Source organism: Hippopotamus amphibius, chromosome 2 (genome assembly GCF_030028045.1).
Source record: "Hippopotamus amphibius kiboko isolate mHipAmp2 chromosome 2, mHipAmp2.hap2, whole genome shotgun sequence".
Taxonomy (NCBI): Eukaryota; Metazoa; Chordata; class Mammalia; order Artiodactyla; family Hippopotamidae; genus Hippopotamus; species Hippopotamus amphibius.
This window is the reverse complement of record NC_080187.1, coordinates 229536363-229559231: the sequence shown is the minus strand read 5'-3', so window position 1 is coordinate 229559231 and position 22869 is coordinate 229536363. Positions and strand designations below refer to the sequence as shown.

The 22869-nt window shown below is 41.8% G+C and overlaps 1 protein-coding gene across 3 annotated transcripts in view; it reads right to left on the bottom strand.

The window, feature by feature from the left end:
• Positions 1–11718: 11718 nt before the first annotated feature.
• GNG2 (G protein subunit gamma 2) overlaps positions 11719–22869 on the bottom strand; it is a 116290-nt gene continuing 105139 nt past the window's right edge. For all 3 annotated transcript variants that reach the window (XM_057723866.1, XM_057723867.1, XM_057723868.1), the window contains one exon: positions 11719–12172. In XM_057723866.1, the coding sequence (XP_057579849.1) occupies positions 12044–12172 (129 nt within the window). In that variant the 3' untranslated portion in view covers positions 11719–12043. The remainder of the gene's footprint in view (positions 12173–22869) is intronic.

Genomic DNA, 22869 nt, shown 5'->3' with positions numbered 1-22869 from the left:
TTCTAAATTCTCAGCCGGGGCCCCATTACAAAAGAGATCAATTAATGAGGGAAACACAGACAAGTTTATTCACAGGTGTACCTCGTGTGTATGGGAGACACCCAGGATAAAATGAGTAACTCTCTAAGCGGCGGCTTAGAACTCAGGCTGAAACACCATCTTCACTGAACACAAAAGATGGGTGTGGGGAAGGCCAGTCGTGGGGGCGATGACCAGGAAAAGCACGGTAGTTTGTTACGCAGATTTTGCCTTCTTCATGGATAAGAGTGTCTTGTGATTTAGGGTCACCCATCTCTTCCTGGTACAGAGAGGGAGACACCCTTACAAATGGAAAGTGCCTTTATAAATATAAATTTCCCGTATGAAAGGGTAACTTGCACTCTTCTTTCCTAGCTTATCTGTGTCTGCTGTTTTAAAAAATAATCAGCTCAAAATAATTCTTGTACCAAAGGGGCACCGTCCATGATGAACCCACCTGTTCTCTTGCATTTCCCATCTCAGCTAATGGAACCAAAGCCTCCTGTATTGTCCAAACTAGAAAACCTTCTCTCTTCCTCACTGCCACATAGGGGTGGTCCTTAAGGCACAGTGATTCTACCTCTTCATCCTGAATCTTTCCTCCTCTCCATCCTTGAAGCCACTTTCTTAGTGAAGGCCCTTGCGCTGTTATTGTTATTACAGCTCCCAAGCTGGAGTGGAATTCTAATAACAAGTAAGATCATTAGCACATTTAGCACTTCGCAGTTAAAGCTTTTTCAGCAGCTCCCTACCACCTCCAGGATCAAGTTCAACACCTTTGCAAATAAGGCCCTTGAGCACCCAGATTTCCTTTCCTGCCTTATTCCCGAAGCACACTGGACGTGCCTGGAGCTTTCTGGCCTCCCGGCCTGGGAGACCTTCCTGAAGCCTCTCCTTTCCCAGTTTGGTGGGTTCCCACCATCCCTGGAGTCCCAGCTCTCATGTCAACCTGTGCAGGTTCCCTGACTTCTCCCTGCGTTCAGGATCTCTTTAATGAGGGCAGGGCCTCTGCAGAGGAGGATGGGGTGGTCTCTCACTCACCCTGGCCCCCTCAGGGCCCAATGCATATACTCCTGTCAAACCAGCACTCAGCAGCCTACAGAGATCAACCCTTTTCCTGACAGCTGCTGGGAAGGAGAAAGCTTTCCTTGACCCTCTTAGGGTCCCTGCATGAGTCTGAAAATTAAACTGACAAAGATTAACAGGCGAAAAGAAAATGAATTAAAAAATAAATTTCTTTTTACATATATGTGAGATTCCTCACAAGAGAAAGAAGACTCAAAGAAGTGACCAGAGCAGGAAGCTTTAATATTTTTTAGACAAAGAAACAACACATTTGTGAAGAATGGACAAGACAGAGGCATTTGGGTTTGGGATGGTTCGACCAGGCCAAGGCAGTCCTGATCTTCCTTAACTCTTATCTTCCTTACGATAAGGGTTAGTTTCACAAGATTTGTTTACAGATTCCTCTACTGCCACCTCTGGGCTCATAAGAGTCTATCTCCAGTAAAAGGAGAATTTATTTCCTGCCTTTAGGCAAAAAAAGGGAGACCTTTTCCTGGGTTTGCTGCTTCTTAATTGCCTTCAGCTCAAAACAATTTTTATGGCAAAGAGGCATATTTTGGGGTGACATAGTCCGGTCTCTTTCACCAGCTCCCTTATAACTAGAATGCCTGCATCCAAACTCAAAGAGTTATTAACACAGTTCTATTCATCCCAAACAAATCTGGAAGCCCAGAGCAGGCCCAACATTTTGTCTGAAATCACCAGGGCACTAAGCATGCCCACCTCCCATCCACGCTAGGTCTCTTAGACAACACTGACCATCTTAAGACGTGTGAATGAAAAATGCTGCCAGCCATATCAGTAAATAAAGGATGTCACAGCCACCCTGAAGGTGAGCCCTGAGGGGACTCAGGATGGGAGAGAACAGAATATTGGCCCTACCTAGCTAAGGCGTATATCAAAGCAATGATTTCAATGAGTCCAGACTCTCACACGTTCCCATAGAAAAGTGCTAGATTCATTAACTTGAGATATCTGGTTGTTTTTTAATTAACAATAATCTTTTGAAGTTCCAACTACCTGGTCTTTGTTGCAAAAATTACCCTGACTTCTCCCTTACCTCTTTGGAGCAGTCCCTCAGAGCCAAGAGGCTGCGTCCAGGGCTTAAGTCCTCAGTTTTGGCCACCAAATAAAACATAATTCTCAGTTTTTAGGTTATATATATATTTTTTCAGTCGACAGAACCTAGAACCTGAACTATCAGCCCTCCCAGCCCCCACAGCTTCCTCTCTACATTATGTCACTTTAATTAGCATAACTTTACGAGTCTTACCTTGGAAAAGCAGGTTGCAAGTCTTTGTTTCATTGTAGAAATTTCTGGCAAATCTCAAGTCATCAGTAGACAGTTTACCTTCCTAGACTCACCTTACTGTGTTGTATCTGCCAGTCCTAATCTGTTATTACACAGTCCTCTCCTGGTCCTAATCAGGCCTCTCTGATCTGCCTTAAACCAGACCTCAAAGTCTTAATGAATCAGACCTTGCTCTTTCCTTATCAAGACACTATCAGCCTTCCTTACGGTGGTAAACACTGAACGCAGCTTTGCCATAGTAACAGGCTGTTTGAAAGCCAGCATTCGTTCCACGAGGCTGTGTGTACTCCCGGCCTCTCCTGCCTAACGAAGCGATTGCTGGTTTGCATTCAATGCGAATTTTGTTCTCGAAGTTCAATGATGAGTAAGTTCTAATCTTCAGATGTTAATGCCCGTGTACGGTGAACACCTTGGCCAGGCAAGGAGACGGTAACCAAAATGCTTTTGTCTCTTGATCAAAGCCCGCCATTGGCGTCTTCCTGGCAGCAAAAGCCACCTGCAGCTGTAAACGTGATGATAAGGGGCCTTCTGAGGACTGACCAGCAGAGGGTGCTCCTGAGAAAGAAGAACTCTTTGGAAGCTTCTTCCTGCCAGGGACTGGAAAATTCCCACCACTTAATTTTAATTATTGTAATTAATGGTAGACGCAAGCGGAGCTTCCACAGGACATAAGCCAGATCAGCCACGGAGCGAGAGAGGTGCCAGAGGCGGGAAACCCAGCGAGAGAACCTGCCCGAAGTGGTGCTCAGATGAGAACGTGAAGCCTCCAGCAGGCTTTTGCCTTCTTACCAAGATTCCTGCAATAACAGAATTTCCCCCCAAGTAATTCTGAAACCTGCCACATTGAGGTCATGCCATGTTGAAGTCCTTCAGAACTATCAATACTTCCTCTGGGTTCCTGAGAAACTACTTGCAACATTCAAGCAGAAAGTTACTCTAAACCAGGTGCTGGCAAAGTGTTTCTGGTAATAACAGGTGTTTTCACTTTTGTAGGCCATGTATTTCTGTCACAGCTTCTCCAATCTGCTGTTGTAGCTCACAAGCAGGTACAGAAAATACTAAATGAGTGGGTGTGGCTGTATTCCAATGAAATCTAATTTATGGACCCTGAAATTTGAATTTCCTATAATTTTCACAGGTCACAAGTATAATTTTTCTTTTGTTTTTTTTTAACCATTTAAAAATGCAAAAATCATGTTTAGCCTCTAGGCCGTTCACAACTCAGCGGGGTTTGTCCCTATGGACTGTGGTTTGTCAACTTAGCCATCTCTCTGCACAAACTTTTTAACTCCATCTGTAATTTCTATATCTCTCTGAGAGAACATCTTTGTAAATTTTTCTCCCTGGGACCATCTAGATATAGTCAGCCTCCAAGAAAGATGAAGGAACCAAACATCTCTTTGAGGTCCTACTATGGCTATTGCTGAGTGAGGAGCTGTTGAAAATTCAGAAGTTATTAAAAACATGATTCTCAAGGGTCACCACAACTAATTGCTTTTTCTGGTTTGAAATGGATGGTAAGAGCCTTTTGAGAGCAGGGTACACACCAGGTTCATCTTTTTCTTATTGTTTAGCTTGGTGCCTGGCATTTAAGGGATCTCAATTATAGGGAAAAACCTGTGCTTTCCTGGAAAGCACATTCCTCCAAGTTATGATTCTGGTTCCTGGGGGCTCTGTCCCTTTCCTCGCCTTTGAGCTATTTTATGACTCTGTGAGTTGCAGATAGCTTATAGCAATGTGGAATAGCTCTTGTTTAGACATGCAGCTAAACCCTCTCTAGTGGAGGTTCAATTTGCTTCTCTCCCTCTTTGTGAGAGAGGCTGGTTTTACATCCGTTTGCAAATGCACTTCAGTGTTCCACTTCAGTGTTGCTGATCTGTAAACATCTCTGCTGTCTGACTTTTGCTTTGAACCTACTGTAACACCTGCCTGGTTTCCTTATCAGCAATGAGTTAACGTCTTTGATATGTGTTTATGTCACACATGTGTGAGAGTCATGATTCTACCTTTTTTTTTTTTTTTTTGGTGGAAAATTATCTCTTAACATGCTGTTTAACTGTGAAATTGAATTCAGGAATGTTTTCCTAGAAAACATTTGAATATCACCCAAGGGGACAACCTAAAACAATTCTATCTCCCTCTTTTGAATCAAATCATCTTCTCTCCTCAAATTCTACTCATGACTCTGCCACTAAATAGCTACATGATTTTAAATGACGCTTAAATTTTCCCACCGGCCAAATAAGGGGCTGGACCAGAACACCGCTGATAAGGCAGCATTTCTCAAACTTTATGGCCTAAGGACTCCTTTCCACTTTTAAAAATGATTGACAGCCTCTTGGAATTATGAAGACTTTGGTTTAGGTGGATTTGTGGACAGCTATTTACTGTATTAGGGATTAAAACAGAAAATTTTTCTCAACATATGAGTCCATTAATTCATTGAAAATAACAATAACAAACCCATTACACGTTAACACACACAACTATGTTGTCCAAAACAAAAAATGTATGTCACGAGAAGAGTGGCTTTGTTTCACAATTTTGCAAATCTTTTTAGTGATCGGCTGAGTAGAAGACGAATTCTCGCGTGTGTTTGCATTCAACCTGTTGGGACATCAGTATCATTGTAGCCTCTCAAACCTCCACTCTACACTCATGAATGAGAGTAGAAGAGGCAACTAACATCTTAGTATTATTATAAAAATAATTTTGACCCCCTGAAAGGATCGCAGGGACCCTCAGGAGTTCCCGGAACACTCCTTGAGAACTGCTGTTGTAAAGTAAACGGAGATAACCTGCAGGTGGGAGGAGTGCGCTTTTGGTGAGGGGATGTACTGGCACGTCATGCTGACCCCTTTCTTAGGGCGACAGTTTGCCTTCTCGAGCGCCTCCCGCGTGGGTGAACGCCACCGCAGCAGCACCTGCGGATCCGCGCTGGGCTGCCGTGCTCCGAGCTCGAGTGGGATGCTGCGTATTCTTGGAGGAGGCTCAGGAGGTGGGGTGGGGGAAGGAAATGAGCACCATTCCCCATTCTCACCCTTTCCCAAAGACGGGCTGGGTGAGACCTTGAAGCTACCTTCCCAGGAGCCTTTTTCCTGGGCTCCTTCCCCGATCCTTTTCTCCAGTGAAAGCCCTGGAAGCCTCCACTGCCCCTCAGACCCTGCCTCTGACCCAGCTCTGACCCCAGGGCTCCTGGGCTCTGAGATCACAGGGGAGCAGCTGCTGGAAAGAGAAGGGATGTTCCCCCTCCTGAAAGTCCTGAAGGGAAAGAAACACTCCGACCTTCGACCTTCCCCGTTAAAATCGCCCTGCTTGGTTTTCCTTGCACAGGCTTCTAATAACAGGAAATATTTTCTGTGCCAGGTGAAGGCTTTCTAGGTACCAAATCCCTACAGTGAAGAAACGGTAAGTATTGACAGGAAAGAATTCACTGAGCTCTTCACTCCAGAGAAGTGATTCAGAGGTTTGAGGTTGACAAACAATCTGCTTACTCTATAAATAAGAGCAGATTCAGAACTTTTTTTATCACCTCCCTCTGATGTACTTGCATTCTAATTTGTGTTACAAGATAGTGATTGGGTTAGGGTTAGGGCAGATTCAGGCTCATGTCCTCAGTTTCTCACTTCATAGCCGTGGGAACCTGGGGAGATGCCAACTGTTTCAAGTTTCAAAATCCTCGCCTGTAAAATGGGGGTGAATTTGTTTGAGCTCCCCTAATGCGGAGCCTGAGTCCAGGACTTAGATGCAGGTGGTTCAGTGGGGCTGGTGGTAAGAGTGATCTCAGAAAGCAGAAAGGTAGGAGGAAAGAAAATGACCCAGATGAGGAGGAAAAACCAATGTGGTGCATGAATGGCTTGGTTACTAATCTGGTCAATTGAGACTCAGGCCTGCCAGAGACCCCCTGAGAAATCCTACAAAGTGTACCCCTAAACTGGCCTCTGAAAGGTGGGCACCCCATCCTTCACTGGTTGAGGATTGTCCCTTAGAGCATGCACTCCCTCCCCTCTCCCTCTCCCCTCTCCAGGCAAGGATGAGTGTCCACAGCAGCTGTGGCTGAAATCAGAAGTGGGTCACGGGGTGTGACATGAGGCGGCAGAGATGTCTGCTGCGTGAGATCGATACTGTCCACGTCCGAGAGTCACTGTGAGAATGAAATGCACTAATGGCCTTACAAGGTCTGACATCACGCTTGGCACACGGCTAAGTGCTTAAGAAGTGTTCACTGCATTGCTGCTGCTGCTGTTATCACTGTCACGATTTCCACCACTTTCTTGAATGCGAGGGACGGGGTAAGTGCATGGCCTAGAGGACTGCAGGAAGGACACCTTGTGCACAGCCTGTCTCATACCATGACGTACCATGACCTACGGCCGCCTGTCATGTATAACATTGTGGGTTATGGCAGTGTTTTTACTTTCTCCCTTTGTGGGGGTGTGTGTGTGTGGTCAAAATTTGGGCACAAAGAAAAGATACTCTGTCAGCTGCGTGGGGTGGAGAAAAGGTTGCTAGTCATTGCTTCGGAGCAGCGCTTGCCAATAGCACTTTCTGCGTGATGGCAATGTCCTACGTCTCTGCCGTCCAACACACTGGTCGCTAGCTGCGTGTGCCTATCAGGCACTTGAAATATGGTTGGTGCGGCAGAGGAACTGAATTTTCAATTTGCTTCGAGTCTACTTAATTTACATCTAAATTTAAAAAGCAGAGCCAAGGGAATGAGAGAGACATTTGATGACATCATCTGAGCACCTGGATCCAGCTGAGCCTGAAGCAGGACCTGTTTCTGAGCTCTTCCATTATTAGCCGGTTGCAGCCAGATTTCTGCCACGTGCAGCCAGAGGAGTCCTGATTAATGAATGCTCGGGGATAAGTGCGATGGCTTAGAGTGGGAGGAGATGAGTGTAATCAGAGTGGCTACACCAGTGAGTGGGTGTGACACATTGAGGGTCTGAACCATGGAGTCCTGGGGCAGAGAGAAAAGGCAGTGACTCAAGAGGCGAGCAGGAATAAGCCAGACTTTTCCTCTCTTCGAAAGTTGTGGGAGCAGGTTCTAGTGATTCTTTACCACTTACCTGCTCTCTTTCATTTGGCTTAGACAACGGTGTGAGGCAAGTGAATGAGGTCCACTGTCCCCATTTTATAGCCTGGAGAGGTTAAAGGACATGGCCAAGGTCACACGGAACTCTGGGGCCTCGTTCCTGTTCTTCAGCTCATGCTGGATGGGCTCTTGCTTGCCTACAGTATAAACTGAGGTCACCAGGCACCATCTTTCTGTCACCTTGGCGTGGAGCCCCGCCTCCAGGCTTCCTGCGTCATGGGCATGGAGAAACCGTAGGAGTTCTTACTGAGGAAGGCCCCGGGAGCCCGTGACCCCCTTCATTAAAAATACATTCTGCCTGAGTCTCCTGGTTCTAAATAGAAGAGAATGTAGATTTGGGGCAGAACCGAAGGGAAAGGGATTTCCCTTGGCAAATTATTTGCAATTTGTGGATTGGAGCTGACCCAGCTCCAATTCCCACGTCATTGTGATTGCTGTCTAAAATGGGAGCCGCTTATGAAAGGACCAGAGCTGGAGGCAGTCCTCCCCCGGGGGCTCAACAGAACAGGAGCAGCGTTAAAACCCAGCGGCTTCCTCCTCCCTGTGTCTCACGTCCAGGAGCTGCGGCGAGGAGGCTCAGCCTCGGGTTACGTGTTCACGCCAGGGGAGACGCTTCCTGCAGCTGCGGGAATAAGAGCCAGCATGTTGACAGGGAGTGTGTGCCTTTTGGGAGGCATGATGAGAAGCCCGCTGTCGTGAAGTTCTTAAGGGAGGGGTCCTCAACAGCACGTAGCAGAGTGCACGCTCTCAAGCACCACTGCTGGCAATTCTCAGGTAGCGGGGGCCCAGGGTCTGCCTTTTTCATCGGTGATTCTGAAACAGGGCATCCAGGATCCCAGTCCGAGAAACAGTGATGTACGTGGATGAAGGCACAAACTCCAAGGGGCCCCTCCATTAGAGGTTTAAAGATGCTTCTCTCGCAGGCACGCCTCCTGGGAGACCTAGCGTCTCCTTCTTACTAATGGGGCGTTACACACTAGCATAATTTGAGGGACATACAGAAGGCTTTCTTGACAGAATATCTCCGCGGAGCTGTGACTCTAGAGTTCTAAGCATTTATCTTCTCTAGTTCTCCTTTTAAGTCATGAGCAGCTTGTGGAGAACAGCAAGTTCTCGGTTCAAAACTATTTTTTTTTTTTGTATCCCTGTGTGGCATACCCACAACGTGTTCAAGTGTAAGTGCATCTCGTGTATCTTCATGGTCCAGCCTGCCAGAGCCTGGACTCTTCCCCAGCACCCCTCTCTGTCCCCGGGCACCGTACCCAGGGAGAAAGGCTTTTAAAGAGCCTCACGTGAGTTTTCCCTCCTTAGGTGCCTCTAGTAACAAAACCCCGAAGAAAATCCATGAATTCCCATTTCCTCATCGATTTTGTTATGTGTCATCATTCTTCTCTAATTAACCACGGAATTGTGGGCGAGGTGGTCCACAGGCTTTCACAATAAAATCGACTGCATATGAAATGAATCTGAAAATTCCATTTATTAAAACAAATACATTGTCCATGTGGGATGAAAATGTACACATCACATTCAGGTTTTTCTGCTTTAACATTTCTGTATTTCCCTCTCTTTGAAAGATACACTTCATAGATCTTATATAGGAAAAATGTGAACAGTTCTGGGGCTGGGAAAACATTCATGTATATGTAACAATTCACCATTGCCAGGAGCAGCTAGAAGCAAATATTAAAAAAAATAAAGTACAAAAATCCCTTCAGACAGCATGCTTGATTTCTCAAAATTCTTTTTTGTAAATATGAGCCTATGGAGAAATGGTTTTAAATTTTTCCTTGGTAAGCAATCTCTTTCAAATATTATTAACAAAATTAGCCTCAGTTCAAAGTACTTATTCACAAGCTCTGACTTAAATTAAATAGCATTTGGTTTAAAATGGAAAGAAAAAAAAAGAAGAAAGCAGATTTAATATTGAGGATGATGCAAGATTGTTTTTTTTTAATAGAGTTTGTATTCTAAATGCGAGTGTTATTATTACTGTTTAAAGAATTCCATGGCAGATTTTCATTGCTCCCTAATATATTATATATGTAAATTAGGGCCTTGAAAAATGAAGCTAAGGTTTCCTATTAGTTACCCCTTAAGATAAAATTATGCTGGTGAAAATGTTAAATTTCTAAAAGAATTAAAACTCTTTAGAAGCATAAGTAATCAAAAGATTATTTCCCCCTTAACGAGTAAAAACACCAATAAGTCAAAACATATAAAAACTCTGGGATTATAATTCCCTTCTGTAGGACATGAAATTATGAAAAAGCCAAACATTTTTCTTTAATTTCAGACGGCCTGTGTATTTTCTGCCTTCTTTCTCCTTTGATAAACAAGGCCACATGCAGTTTGGAAGGTATTTAACTTTTAAGTACCAGAGCTGTATTCCTAAAAGTTTTAATTCCATTTTAATTGCCCCAAAGATCTAGCTTTACATGAAAGGATAAAGAGTCCTTCTGAGAAAAATAAACGCTGTGGATTATGAAAAGCATCAGGGTCCTATAATGACGCCTTAATCATCACCAAAGAGTGCTTTATTCACAGTTGTTTTTATGTGACCACATATTCAATTCACATTTTGGCTCATTTTAAAAATGTGGTTGGGTTTTAGCTGATTCCACAGTGTTACTAGGCCAATGGTACAATACCGTAGTTTAATAAATACTCTGCCAGGGTTTTTCCCCTCTAAATCTTCATCAGCATCCCACTGACTGTAACAAAATCCCAAGGTTTGAACAGAAGTATCTGGTTAAGGGGTGCATTCCTACATTTCACAACGTCTTAATATTCTCTTCCCCCACCTCAGGCATGAGTTTTAATTGGATATATTTATTCTTTTACCATCATGCCCATACAAGGAGCTAAGGAAAATGTTTATTAAGCCTGTTTTAAGATCTGTCCTTGACATATTACATCTTTTTATCTTTTTTTCCTTTCTTTCCATTTTTTTTTTAATGGGAGGAAGAGAATGGAAAGAGAATAAAATTAATTCAGAAATGGTCTTTTGGGATTTCGAAGCAAACAAAGAGTGACACGAGAGCCCACATCGGCCCAGGAATGATACGGAAAAAGTGAGAAAGACTTCCAAGCCTCCCAATACTGGTGGAGGCTGGAGACACAAAGAAAAATCACTTTCCATATCATTTCTTGGGAAGAGAGAGCTCAAACTGCAAGGAAGTTGTAAAGAAAGACAGACTCTCACAAAGAGGAGAACAAAAACAAACAAAAGATTCTTTTGACGATTTGGGTGAGCGAAAAGCAAAGGCCATCTCAGTGACAAAAGAGCCAGACCCCTTTCTGGCGGAGCTGCCCCAGCAGCACCTGCCCCTCTCTCCCTGGCACAAGGCTGGATCTGGTCTGGAGTTGGGGGTTTATTTCTCCTGATACTTGAACAAATAAGAACCACATTTTTTCTTGTTAAGAAGAGCACAGAAAGGCTTCAAACCTAGAATTTCTGTGACCCAGGAAAAAGGGAACTTGCTCTGACTCTATGACAAGAGGACTTCCCAGCTCAGGGTGAGTCCTTGCCTCTGCTGCTTGGTGCTCCCTGTGCTGCCCGGGACCTGGGATCAAACCAAAATGCTTTGGATTCTGGAGAACGTGTTGAAGAGGCGTTCATGCCACTGTTAAGAGGAGGTATTTAGGCATGGCTAAGGCTCGGGAGTAATCTCAATTTTCAGGATACTGAGCTTTTTCTTCCAAGGCTTCATTTCTCTTTCGTTCTTTTTCCAAACTTTAGAGTAAAACAATAAAACTTCTGAATGGATGTAACATGGGGACATTTTCATGCAATATCACTCAAAAATTGTCACAAATATATGAAAGCACCAGTCACAGCACATGATTTACTTTTACTTGCAGAATCAAAGCTATCGTGTACAAATGTTAGGAATAGTGATAAAAGAACACAGACAGCCGGCAGTTTTTGTTGTTGTTACCATGAGGATAAACCATGGGGAACAACTCCCTAAACCCTTTGGGTGCCCATCCTTTGAGTTCAATGTTACAGACAAATCCAGCCTTATCTCTTTACTATTCTAATGGGGAGGGGTGGGAGGAGGGGTAGGGGAGGAGGGGAAAAGGGAAAGAAAGGCGCGAAGACGAAACATCAATGCCATTGAATGGGACCACACCTACAATGGATGACTCAGCTCGTCAAAGGGTGTTCTAGAGGCCATATTCATTCCAAGAAGGTCATACACATCTGAGCTCAGTACAGCTGTCTGTTTTAATTTTAATTTTTTAAATATGAAGCAGAAACATAAGGTTTGGGGAGGGGCAGCAGGAAAGAAATGACACCGATTATATCTTTACATGTTCCCCTCCTCCAGGCAATTCTGCGGAGATCAGATCTCTTAACTCGGGGTGTGAATCAGCTTTCATTCTCATAAAGGGGACCAGTTCTTTAAACATGCATAGCCTGGAGTCTCCAGGATGGTTCTCCTCCCTCTCTTTAAATGCTGTGGACTAGAAAGGTGCCCACTTTGCTAAAAACTCTACATCAGTGTCCCTGGAGCCCCGAGGCCCCTCAGGCTCCTCTTGAAGACTTAAAGGATAGCGCAGAAAAACTTCTTCTCCCTAAACGGGTTCTCTGAAGCCGGGACAGGCGTCAGGAGAGGGTCTTCCTTGGCATGCGCTTCACAGTAGGCCATCAAGTCTGCAGCTGCCTTGGACACCTGGAAAAGATGACAAAACAGCCAAAACTTTAGATGGGGCTTCATCGAAGGCACCAACGCAGGTGCAGTGAGTCAAGGCTTGGGGGTCCAGATTGCCTGGGTTCAAGTGAAGCGAGATACCCATCCTCCATTAGCCTCTGTTTCCTCCTCTGCGAAGAGGGAGTTAATGATCTTGACCTTACAGGACAAGCAGGTCCGGGATTAGGGTGCAGGGAGTGAGGCACTGAGGGTACAACACTGACGGAGGCGTTCACGGTCAGGGTCATGCAAGTATCAACCTTGTATTTGTCCAGCCCTGGGAGTGGGTGACTCCTTAAATTCTGTGCCCCAGGTAGGTTGCTTCCCTTGTCCTAGTCCCAGCCCTGGCTGCAAGGATTAAATGAAGTAATCCATGCAAACGAGTTAGTGCCTGGAACATAGTAAGATTTCCACGTAGGCCAGCCATTACTATCATTCTGTATTTGTGTGCCTCTGCTTCAGGCATTGTGCCAGGGATGCCGAAAGCCATGTTGATTTCGTTTTTAGCAAACACATCAGAGGTATTATATACTTATATATACTCACATAACCTCATACATTATGCATTTTTATGTTTTATATACAGTATATATGATAATATATACTATTATAATTTATTACACATATTATATATATTACTTTAACCAAGCATTGCACCCTTTAAGGTTTCCCACTGGGAGGCTAGTCAGTGATCTCAGTGATGCTGTCACCTCTTACAACACGTCCGTAGGTCTCTGTTGGGAGTCTTCTGGAGTCCCTTCTTTGATCAGCTTTGACAGTGGCAAATTTTCACTACTTGAGGGGGGATTTAATTTGGTGAAATAAACTAAAAGTCATTTGTAATCGCATCTGGGGACTAGGTGGAGATGATCCATCTGGGGAATGCCACTGGGGATCAAAAACCATGAAGTCAAGAAGTCAATTTCTTATGTGACATAACACACTTGCTCTGGAAATCATTCCAAACATTTCCCACATCATTGTACTACTAAAACAGTCTCTCAAAGTGACTACTGAAAGGATAATCCTCTGTAAGAGTGGGGAGATTGTAGTATTTCTGAAAAGATTCACTGCACCTCCTATATGTGGGTTATACATACCTATACATTGGCAACAGACTTGCTCTGGCCAATGAGACGTGACCAGAAGTGATGTGAGTTAATTCGGGGCAGAAGCTTCAAAAACCAATGCACAGTTTGCCATGTTCTTCTCCCTCTGCCACTGTGTCCAACTGAAATAATTTACTATAAACCACCTTAATTGATTCAGAGGTTTTAATAAAACATGGTGGCCATACTCTTGGTTTGTTCCTTGTCCAGGATTGAGTTAATTAGAACTTTGTCACTTAAAAGCTTTTCAATATTACAGATTACAGGTTGGAAAGGAAAATCAATTTCCTCTTCTAATCCCATAAATCTCTGAATGTTTGGACTCTGTGTTCCATTTGTTTCAGACCAGATAGAGGCAATATTCCAGGTAGAGGTTGCTCAAAGGTAACCTGGTGTGGAGGGGCAGCTATCTGTGATGACATGTGGGTGAGAAGAAGAATGAAAAGTGTATCTTTGTTGTCGTAGCCTCTAAGAATCGAAGGAGAGGGCCTTTTGTTACTGCAACAAAACCGACGGATGTGCTGACTGGCGTAAAGAGGTGTGTTAGTTTCCTCTTTCTGCCTAAACAAAATGCAATCTAGATGGCTTACAATGATAGGAATGTATTCTCTCAGTCAGAGCTAGAGGCTAGAATGTGGACATCAAAGTATCAGCAGGGTTGGTTCCTACTGGAGGCTCCGAGGGAGAATCTCTCCATACTTCTCAACTCGTGTCCTGTGGCTGCAGGCAATCCTTGGTGTATCCTGGCTTCTAGACACATCACCCCGCTCTCTGCCTCCACCTTCACACAGCATTCTCTCCTGTGTCTGTCTTTACATGCCGTTCTCCTCTTTGCCTATGTGCAAATATCCTACCTCCCAATCATTAGATTAGGCCTACCGCAATCCAATATGACCTCAACTTAACTTGAGAGAGATATATATATCACATATATGATATATATATGTGATAAGTATATATTATCAGAAGTCGGATTGCTGGATCCTGTGACAGTTCTATTTTTAATTTTCATAAGGAACCTCTGTATTGAAACTCTGTACTATTTTCCATAGTGACGGCACCAATTTATGTTCCCACCAACAGTGCACAAGGGTTGCCATTTCTCCACATCCTCACCAACACTTGTTATTGCTTGTTTTGGTAATAGCCATATCAGCAAGTGTAAAGTGATATCTCATGGTTTTAATTTGCATTTCCCTGATTAGTGGTGTTGAGTATATTTTCACACACCTGTTGGACATTTATGTCTTCTTTGGAATAATGTCTATTCAATTCCTCTGCCCATTTTAAAATCAGATTGTTTGCCATTAAGTTGTATGAGTTTTTTACATTCACCCTTTATCAGATACTAGGTTTGAAATTTTTTCTCCCATTCCATAGGTTGCTTTTTCATTTTGTTGATTGTTTCTTTTGGTGTGTGGAAACTTTTTAGTTTCATGTAGTTGCACTTATTTATTTTTGCTTTTCTTGCATGTGCTTTGGTGTTATATCCAAGAAATCATTGCCAAAATCAATGTCAGGGAGATAACTCTCTATGTTTTCTTCTAGGAGTTTTACAGTTTTAGGTCTTATATTGAAGTCTTTGGTCCATTTTGAGTTAATTTTTGTGAGTGGAATAAGGCAGGTGTCAAATTTCACTTTGCTGCATGGGATTATCCAGTTTTCCCAACACCATTTATTGAAGAGACTATCATTTTCCCATTGAGCATTCTGGCTCCTTTGTCAAATATTAGTTGACAGTATATGCTAGGATTTATTTCTGGATTCTTGATTCTGTTTCATTGTTCCATGTGTCTGTTTTTTTATGCCATACCATTTTGATTACTATAGCTTTGTAATATAGCCTGAAATCAGGAAGTGTGATGCCTCCAGCTTTGTTTCTCTTTCTCAGAATTGCTTTGGCTATTTGGAGTCTTTTGTGGTTCCATATGAATTTTATGATTGAGTTTTTTTATTTCGTGAAAAATTCCATTGTAATTTTGATAGAGATTGCATTGATTCTATAGATGGCTTTGGGTAGTATGGACATTTTAACAATATTAATTATTCTGACTCATGAACACAGGATATCTTTACATTTATTTATGTATTCTTTAAATTCTTTCATCAAAGTCATAATTTTTAGTTATAGATCTTTCAACTCCTTGAGTAAATTTACTCCTAAGTATTTTGTTTTTGAAGTTATTGTGAATGGGATTTTCTTTATTACTTTTTCAGTTATTTCATTGTTAGTGTACAGAAACACAACTTATTTTTGTATCGATATGTTGATTTTTTTTTATCCTGTTACTTTACTGAGTTCATTGATTAGTTTTAACAGGTTTTTTTGTTTTTCTTTTTTTGTGTGAAATTTTTAGGATTTCTCTCTATAAGATCATCATCTGCAAACAAGTTTACATTTTTTTTTTTTAAATTTCAATACTGTTTATTTTTTCTTCCCTGATTATTCTGGCTAGGGCCTCCAGTACTATGTTGAATAGAGTCATAAGAGTGGATAACCTTGTCTTATTTCTGATCTTACAGGAAAAGCTTTTAATCTTTCACCATTGAGTATGATGTCAGCTGTGGACTTGATATATACGGACTTTATTATGTCGAGGTACATTTCTTCTATACCCAATTTGCTGAGAGTTTTTATCATGAAAGGATATTGTATTTTGTTAAATTTTCTTTCCATATCTAATGAGATGCTCATATGATTTTTATCTTTGATTCTATTAATGTGATGTATCACATTTACTAACATGCATACATTGCACTACCTTTGTATCATAGGAATAAATCCCACTCATTTGTGGTGTATGATCCTTTTGATGTGCTGTTGAATTCAGTTTGCTAATATTCTGTTGAGAATTTTAGCATTCATATACAACAGGGATATTGGCTTCTAGTTTTCTTGTGGTGTCCTTATCTGGCTTTGGTATCTGGGTAATGCTGGCCTTGTAAAATTAGTTTGGAAGTATTCACTTCTCTTCAATTTTTTGGAAGAGCTTGAGAAGAACTGGCATTAATTTTTTAAATGTTTGGTAGAGTTTACCAAGAAAGCCATCTGGCCCTGGGAGATTTTTTTTGTTGGGAAATTTTTTATTACTGATTCAATCTCCTTACGAGTATTATAGTAGGATTGGTCTGTTCAGATTTTCTACTTCTTAATGATTCAGTCTTGGTAAGTTATGTGTTTCTAGAAACTCATCCAAGTCTTTTAGGTTATCCGATTTGTTGCATGTAATTGTTCACAGTAGTCTCTTATGATCCTCTGTATTTCTGTGATATCAGTTATAATGTCTCTTCTTTCATTTCCAGTTTTACTTATTTGAGCCTTCTTTTTTTTTTCTTAGTCTAGATAAGGATTTGTCAATTTTGTTTATCTTTTCAAAAAAAACCCTCTTAGTTTAGCTGACTTTTTCTGTTGTTTTTTTTCTGATCTCTATTTCATTTATTTCTGCTCTGATCTTTGTTTTTGCTTCCTTCTGCTAATTGTGTGCTTAAGGTACTTTTTATAGTTCCTTGAGGTATGAAGTTAGGTTGTTTATTTGAAATCTTTTAATTTTTTTCTTAATGTAGGTGTTTATCACTATAAACTTCCCTCTTAGAACTGCTTTTGCTGCCTCCCATATGTTTTGGTATGTTTTGTTTCCTTTTTTGGTCTGTTTCAAGATATATATTTTTTAATTTCATTTTTTTATTTCTTCTTTGATCCATTGGCTAGTTGCTTGCAAGTATGTTCTTTAATTTCTGTATATTTGTGAACTTTCCAGTTTTACTCCTGTTATTGATTTCTAGTTTCATACAACTGTGATTGGAAAAGATTCTTGGTATAATTTCAATCTTTTTAAATTTGCCAAGACTTGTTTTATGATCTGTCATTTGACCTGTCCTAGAGAATGTTCTGTGTGCACTTAAGAAGAATGTTATATTCTGTGGCTATTGGATGCAGTGTTCTGTATGTGTTTGCTAGGTTCCCTTGGTCTAAAGTATAGTTCAACATTTCCTTATTGATTTTCTGTCTGGATAATCTATCCATTGTTGAAAGTGAGGTATTAAAGTTCCCAGCTATAGTTGTATTGTCTATTTCTCCTTTTAGGTCTGTTAATATTTGCTTAATGTATTCAGGTGCTCTGATTTTGGGTGCATATATATTTAATAAATTGACCCATTTATCATTATAGAATGACCTTTTTTGTTTCCTGTTATAAGTTTTGGCTTTAAATTCTCACTCACAATTATTATTACATTGCTTAAAAATATTTTTTATTGTGTTTCTATTTTGTTTCAGACATTAAGTTTTCTCTATTGATCTACAACATAATCCTGAGGTAGGAACTATTATCCTCCCTTTATAGATGAAACATTTAGGCTCAGTACATTGCATGAGTGGTTCAAGGTCATATAGCAAAGTATGAAGCAGAAAAAAGAACTTGAACATTAATGCTTTGCCATTAAGCCACAGCCATCTACATACAAACTACTCAAATGCAGGGCTAGGGCTAGTTCCAAAGGTCGATTGAAATTCTTTGTGCATCTTTATGAAATGCTATTATGACAGAACGAAAGGAAACAGACTGTTCTTGTCTTAGCTCCTCTAAATGAAACCAAAGAACAGGCTTTCAGAATCTCAATTACTTTTTTTTTTTTTTAATTGTTTGAGCCATAGTCATTATTATGCCAAACAGGAGTTTAGCTGCAAGCAGCAGAGACTGGACAATAGTAATATCTAAAATTTACTTGTTAACAAGAGAACCAACAGTATCCCCACTCATCTGCAATGCTCACATACAAATATGTGGCAGGAATTTTCAGAATCATTTTATGGTACAGAAAGTACTATACTGAGCAAAATTTAATAGCTTAGAGTTGCTCATATCTTGTATTTGAACACTTGATTCTGAACAACTTCCTTCTAAAATATATTATGTGTTTTATCATGTTTCCTCAACTAGATTGCAATCTCCTGTGGGCGACAGTCCAACACAATGTCAGAATCCTAGCAGTAATTAGAACAATTGCTAATATTTATCTGTCCTTGCTACATATCAGAACTGTGCTAACCACTTTACATGCAGTGTTTTATTTACTCCTTACAACATTACGGGTCACAAGCTATTGTTATTATCCTCATTTTTAATATGTGAAGTTGAGGATCCATTAGGTGAGCATTTGCCTTAGTTCTCATAGCCCGTGAGTACCTGAGTCATGAGTCTCAGTGTCCTTGACTTCATCTTTATGAAGTGCTTTCTTTCTCACCCATAGTGTCATCCTTGTTCCTTATCTTTCAATGAAGCACAGCAATAGTCTGCCTGGCAAATCTTCTTGCTTTCTAACTATCCCTGCTAACGTTTTGCATACAGATTCTTTTACAGTTCACATTCCTAGGCCAAGTTCTTCCATGAAGATTTCCCCAGTAACTTTAGATAACCTCTCCTTTTTTTGTTCTGTTGATTCTCCCTACAAAAATGTCTCAAATTTTGGAGGAGATCAAGATGGCAGAGTAGGAGAACCTGCAACCTACCTCCCCCCACAAACACATCAGAAATACATACACATGTGGAACAATTCTCACTGAAAACGAACTGGAAACCGGCAGAAAGACTCCTGCACAACCAAGGCTGAAAGAAAGATCTACATGGAATTGGGTAGGAAGGGAAGAGAAGAAGTCAGGTCAGGACCTGTGGCCCAGGGAGGGGACTCAAGAAAAGGGAGTTTACAGGGGGTAGATATCCTCTCTGGGGAGTGAGTGGTCTGGGCTACCTATTGAAGGCCCCAGGGCTGAGGTCTAGCATGGGGAAGACAAGCCCCCCTGGCTGATTGAAGGGCTGTGGGAAGCCCGGACTCTGTCTGCTTGGTAAGGATGCATACACGCGGTTGCAGTCTCCTGAAGCAGGGTGGAGATGGCTGATTGAAACTGCGTGGGTGGCTGGCTGGTTTCCCATGGCTGCCCCAGCGCACCCCAGCTTGAGCTGAATGAACGCTCCAGCCCTGCCCACCTCATGTCATAGCTGAGGGCTGCCACAACAGAAAGAACTCAGCTGTGAGACGCAGAGGTGGCCCAGACCCGAAGCACTCTGTGAGCAGGGTGGGGGCAGCCATCACTGGCACTCGCGGAGGCCGTGCCTCAGAAGCAGCCTTGAACGCTGCAGCTGGACCACTGAAGCTTGTACCCTGTCAGGTGCTGAGAGCCCAGATGGGCTCCTCTTGCTCCAGCACTGCTCCTAAGGGTGCTGGTACTCGGAGAAGGGAGAGTTCACACTTAGAGGGAACACAGCCAGCTTGGACTCTATCCTCAGAGCTTCTGCTCCAGCAACGTGGGACCTGCCCCCACCCCCATGAGGGCAGTAACAGCCCTGGCTCACACATGGCTCTGGCCCTTAGCCTCTTCACCTGCAGCCCCACTTCCTACCAAGGTGATAGCTGTCAGCACACCCTGAGGACAGACGTGACTTGTGTTCACGTCAAATCCAGCTCTCCTACCAAAGCCATTGAGCATACGCAGACTGAACAGGGATGCTCCCACAAAAATATTTCAAATTTTCCCCTTATTGTCACTTCTCTAGCAACTTCCCTAGTCCAAGCCTCCATCTTCTTTTCCCATGATTGCTGAAATAGCCTCTTAAATAAAAATTTCCAAGGGATCTTTTATAAACTGAATGTTTGTGTCCCTCCCACCCCCAATTCATTATGTTGAAATCTAATTCCCAATGTGATGGTGTTTGGAGTTGGGGGCCTTTGGGGGGTGATTAGGTCATGAGAGTAGAGCCCTCATGAATGAAATTAGTGCTCTCATAGAGATCCCAGAGAGCTCCACTGCCCCTTTAACCAGGTGAGGTCACAGAGAGAAGGTGGCCTTCTACGAACCAGGAAGCAGGCCCTCACTAGACACCACATCTACTGGCCCCTTGATCTTAGGCTTCTCGCCTCCAGAACTGTGAGAAATAAATTTCTGCTGTTCAGAAGCCACCTAGTGTATGGCATTCTGTTATAGTAGCTCAAATGGACTAAGACAGGATCCATGAATAGAACCCAGGGTGTGGTCTGTGAAGTTCAATGATTAAAAAAAAAATTACGACTTTGTTTTCACTAATCTCAAATGGAAATCTAACATTTCTTTCTGTTACAGATGTAGACAACACAAGCAGCGTTAACAGTTTCTGTGACTTAGTCACCAATAAAAATCAGATATTCTCCATCACATTACAGTTACTATAGACATGGCAACATTTTATTTATGTTCTCTGACTTTATAAGTATAGAACCACTATTACATCCTATATAATCAGTTAATAAAGAAGTATATATATTTAATTGCATCAAAAATGTTTTTCTAAAAATATTCTGATAAACTATATTTTAATATAATTAGTTTCCTTTGTAATTTAAAAACATTATTCTGAGAAGGAGACCATATGATTCAGCAGACAGCCAAACAGGTCTAGGGGCACAAAAAAATTTTAAGAACCTCAGTTGTAAATAACTTCTCTACTTTCACAGTTGTGCCAGTAGTAGTATTCTCCATACTGCAGCTAGAAAGATATTCTTAAAATATAAATTGGCTCATATCACTCCCCTATTTAAAATTTTCAAGAGCTTCTCATTGTACTTCGTAGAAAGCCAAGACATCATAAAAACAGTGGGTCCTGCCTACTTTGGGCCTGCCATCTCTCCAGTTTCACGTTGTAGTATTATTCCCTCCCACATAGGTCTCCTCTGATTTTGTGAAAGCTCCAAGTTCTTTTCTTGGAGCTTTCTCCAAGTTCTTTTCTGCGGCAGAGCTTCACATATACAATTTCCTGGAACATTCTTCTCCCCATCTCCTCACCAGGCAGACTCCTTCTCTTCCTTCAGGAGTACCAGCTGAAATATCACTCTTTGCAGAATCTTTACTGGCTACCTCATCCAATGATGACTTTCCTCATTATTTTCTTTCAGAGCACCCCATTCTTTTCCTTCATAGAAAAACATTTACCACAATTTATGATTACCATTGTTTGTTTATTTGCTGTTTGATATTTCCCTTTAAACATTCCGCTCTATGAAGGCAGGAACCATATCTGTTTTATTCACCCCTATGTCATCAGTGCCAGCACACAGGAAACACTCAGATAATTGCCAAAGAACGTCTCATATATAATCTTAATCAACAAATACTCCATTCAACTAATATTTACTGAGTACCTAATATGCCAGGCATATTAGGGGGGTTTAGAATAACCAGGGAACAAAATAAACAAAGCTTCCTGTCCTGTGGAACTTACGCAGGATTCTAGACTTCCAATTCTGACTATGATGGAGGAGCAGGGGCCAGTTAAACCCTCCTGCTTTAACTTAAAAACTGGAAAAAGTATATGAACAAGTGTTTTTTAAACAGTGGACAGCAGGCACCAGAGGACAGTGATTCCTGAGAGGAGGGAGGCAAGAGAAGCCCCATGCATGTCCCAGCTTACTGCTTGAAAAGGTTTCTAGGCCGCAGCACAGGGAGGGGCTACCCAAACAGGCTTCAGGAACCTCTTTGAATTGAGGAGAGAGTGACAGAGAAGAAAGAGCTACACACACACACACACACACACACACACACACACACACCTGCACACGCACATACACGGAAGAGAGAAAGAGTGTGAGAGAACGCACTCTGGAGGCCTACAGAGGATTCCTTTTGGGTTTTTAGCTGAATACTAATCAGCACACATGTGGGAGAAAACTGCTTGAGGCTGTGCAAAGAATTTCAGAAAGGATCAAATGAAACAATCCCTGGTGATCACACAGGGCTGGAATAGTTTGTGTCTCTACTGGCCAGAGTAGAAAGATCTCATAACACATAGGGGATTGAGTAGAGTCTTAAAAAGGGTATCTTCAGTAGTGGTGCCAAGTAGGCCCTGGTTAAAGGCTGTTGTGGGTCCACCTATCAAAATTTAAAAGTAAGCCTTGAATAGATCAAAATGTTTCCAAGTAACTTAATTGGACCACAGAATAAAACCCCCAAGTATTTAAAGAATACAAGAGATTTCAGTATGCCACAAAATAAAATTCACAATGTGTAGAATCCAATAAATAAAATCCAGACATACAAATGAGTGGGGGAAAAATCTATCCCATAATGAGGAGAAAAATTAATCCAAATTAATCTCATAGTGAGGAGAAAAAGACCCAGAATTGACATAGATGATAAAATTTATAAATAAGGGTACTGTTAAATAGCTATTGTAAATATTGTCTCTATAATCAAGAAAATAGAGGAAAGCAAAACATGATTAAAAGAGACATGGAGGATATTAAAAAGACCCAAATCAAATTTCTAGAGATAAAAAGCACATTGGATGGAATCAGCACCAGATTAGATACTGCAGAAGAAAATATTAATGAACTTGAAGACAATAATAGGAATTCTCCAAAGTGAAGCACAGAGATAAAACACACTGAAAACAACAACAAAAAGCCCCCCCCCAAAAAATCCTCCCCCCCAAAAATCCCCAGAATACACTAAGCTAGGGGACAACTTCAAGTGGCCTAATATACATACAATTGGAGTCTCTGAAGGAGATCAGAAAGATGGTGTGTGGAGGAGAGGAAAGAAAA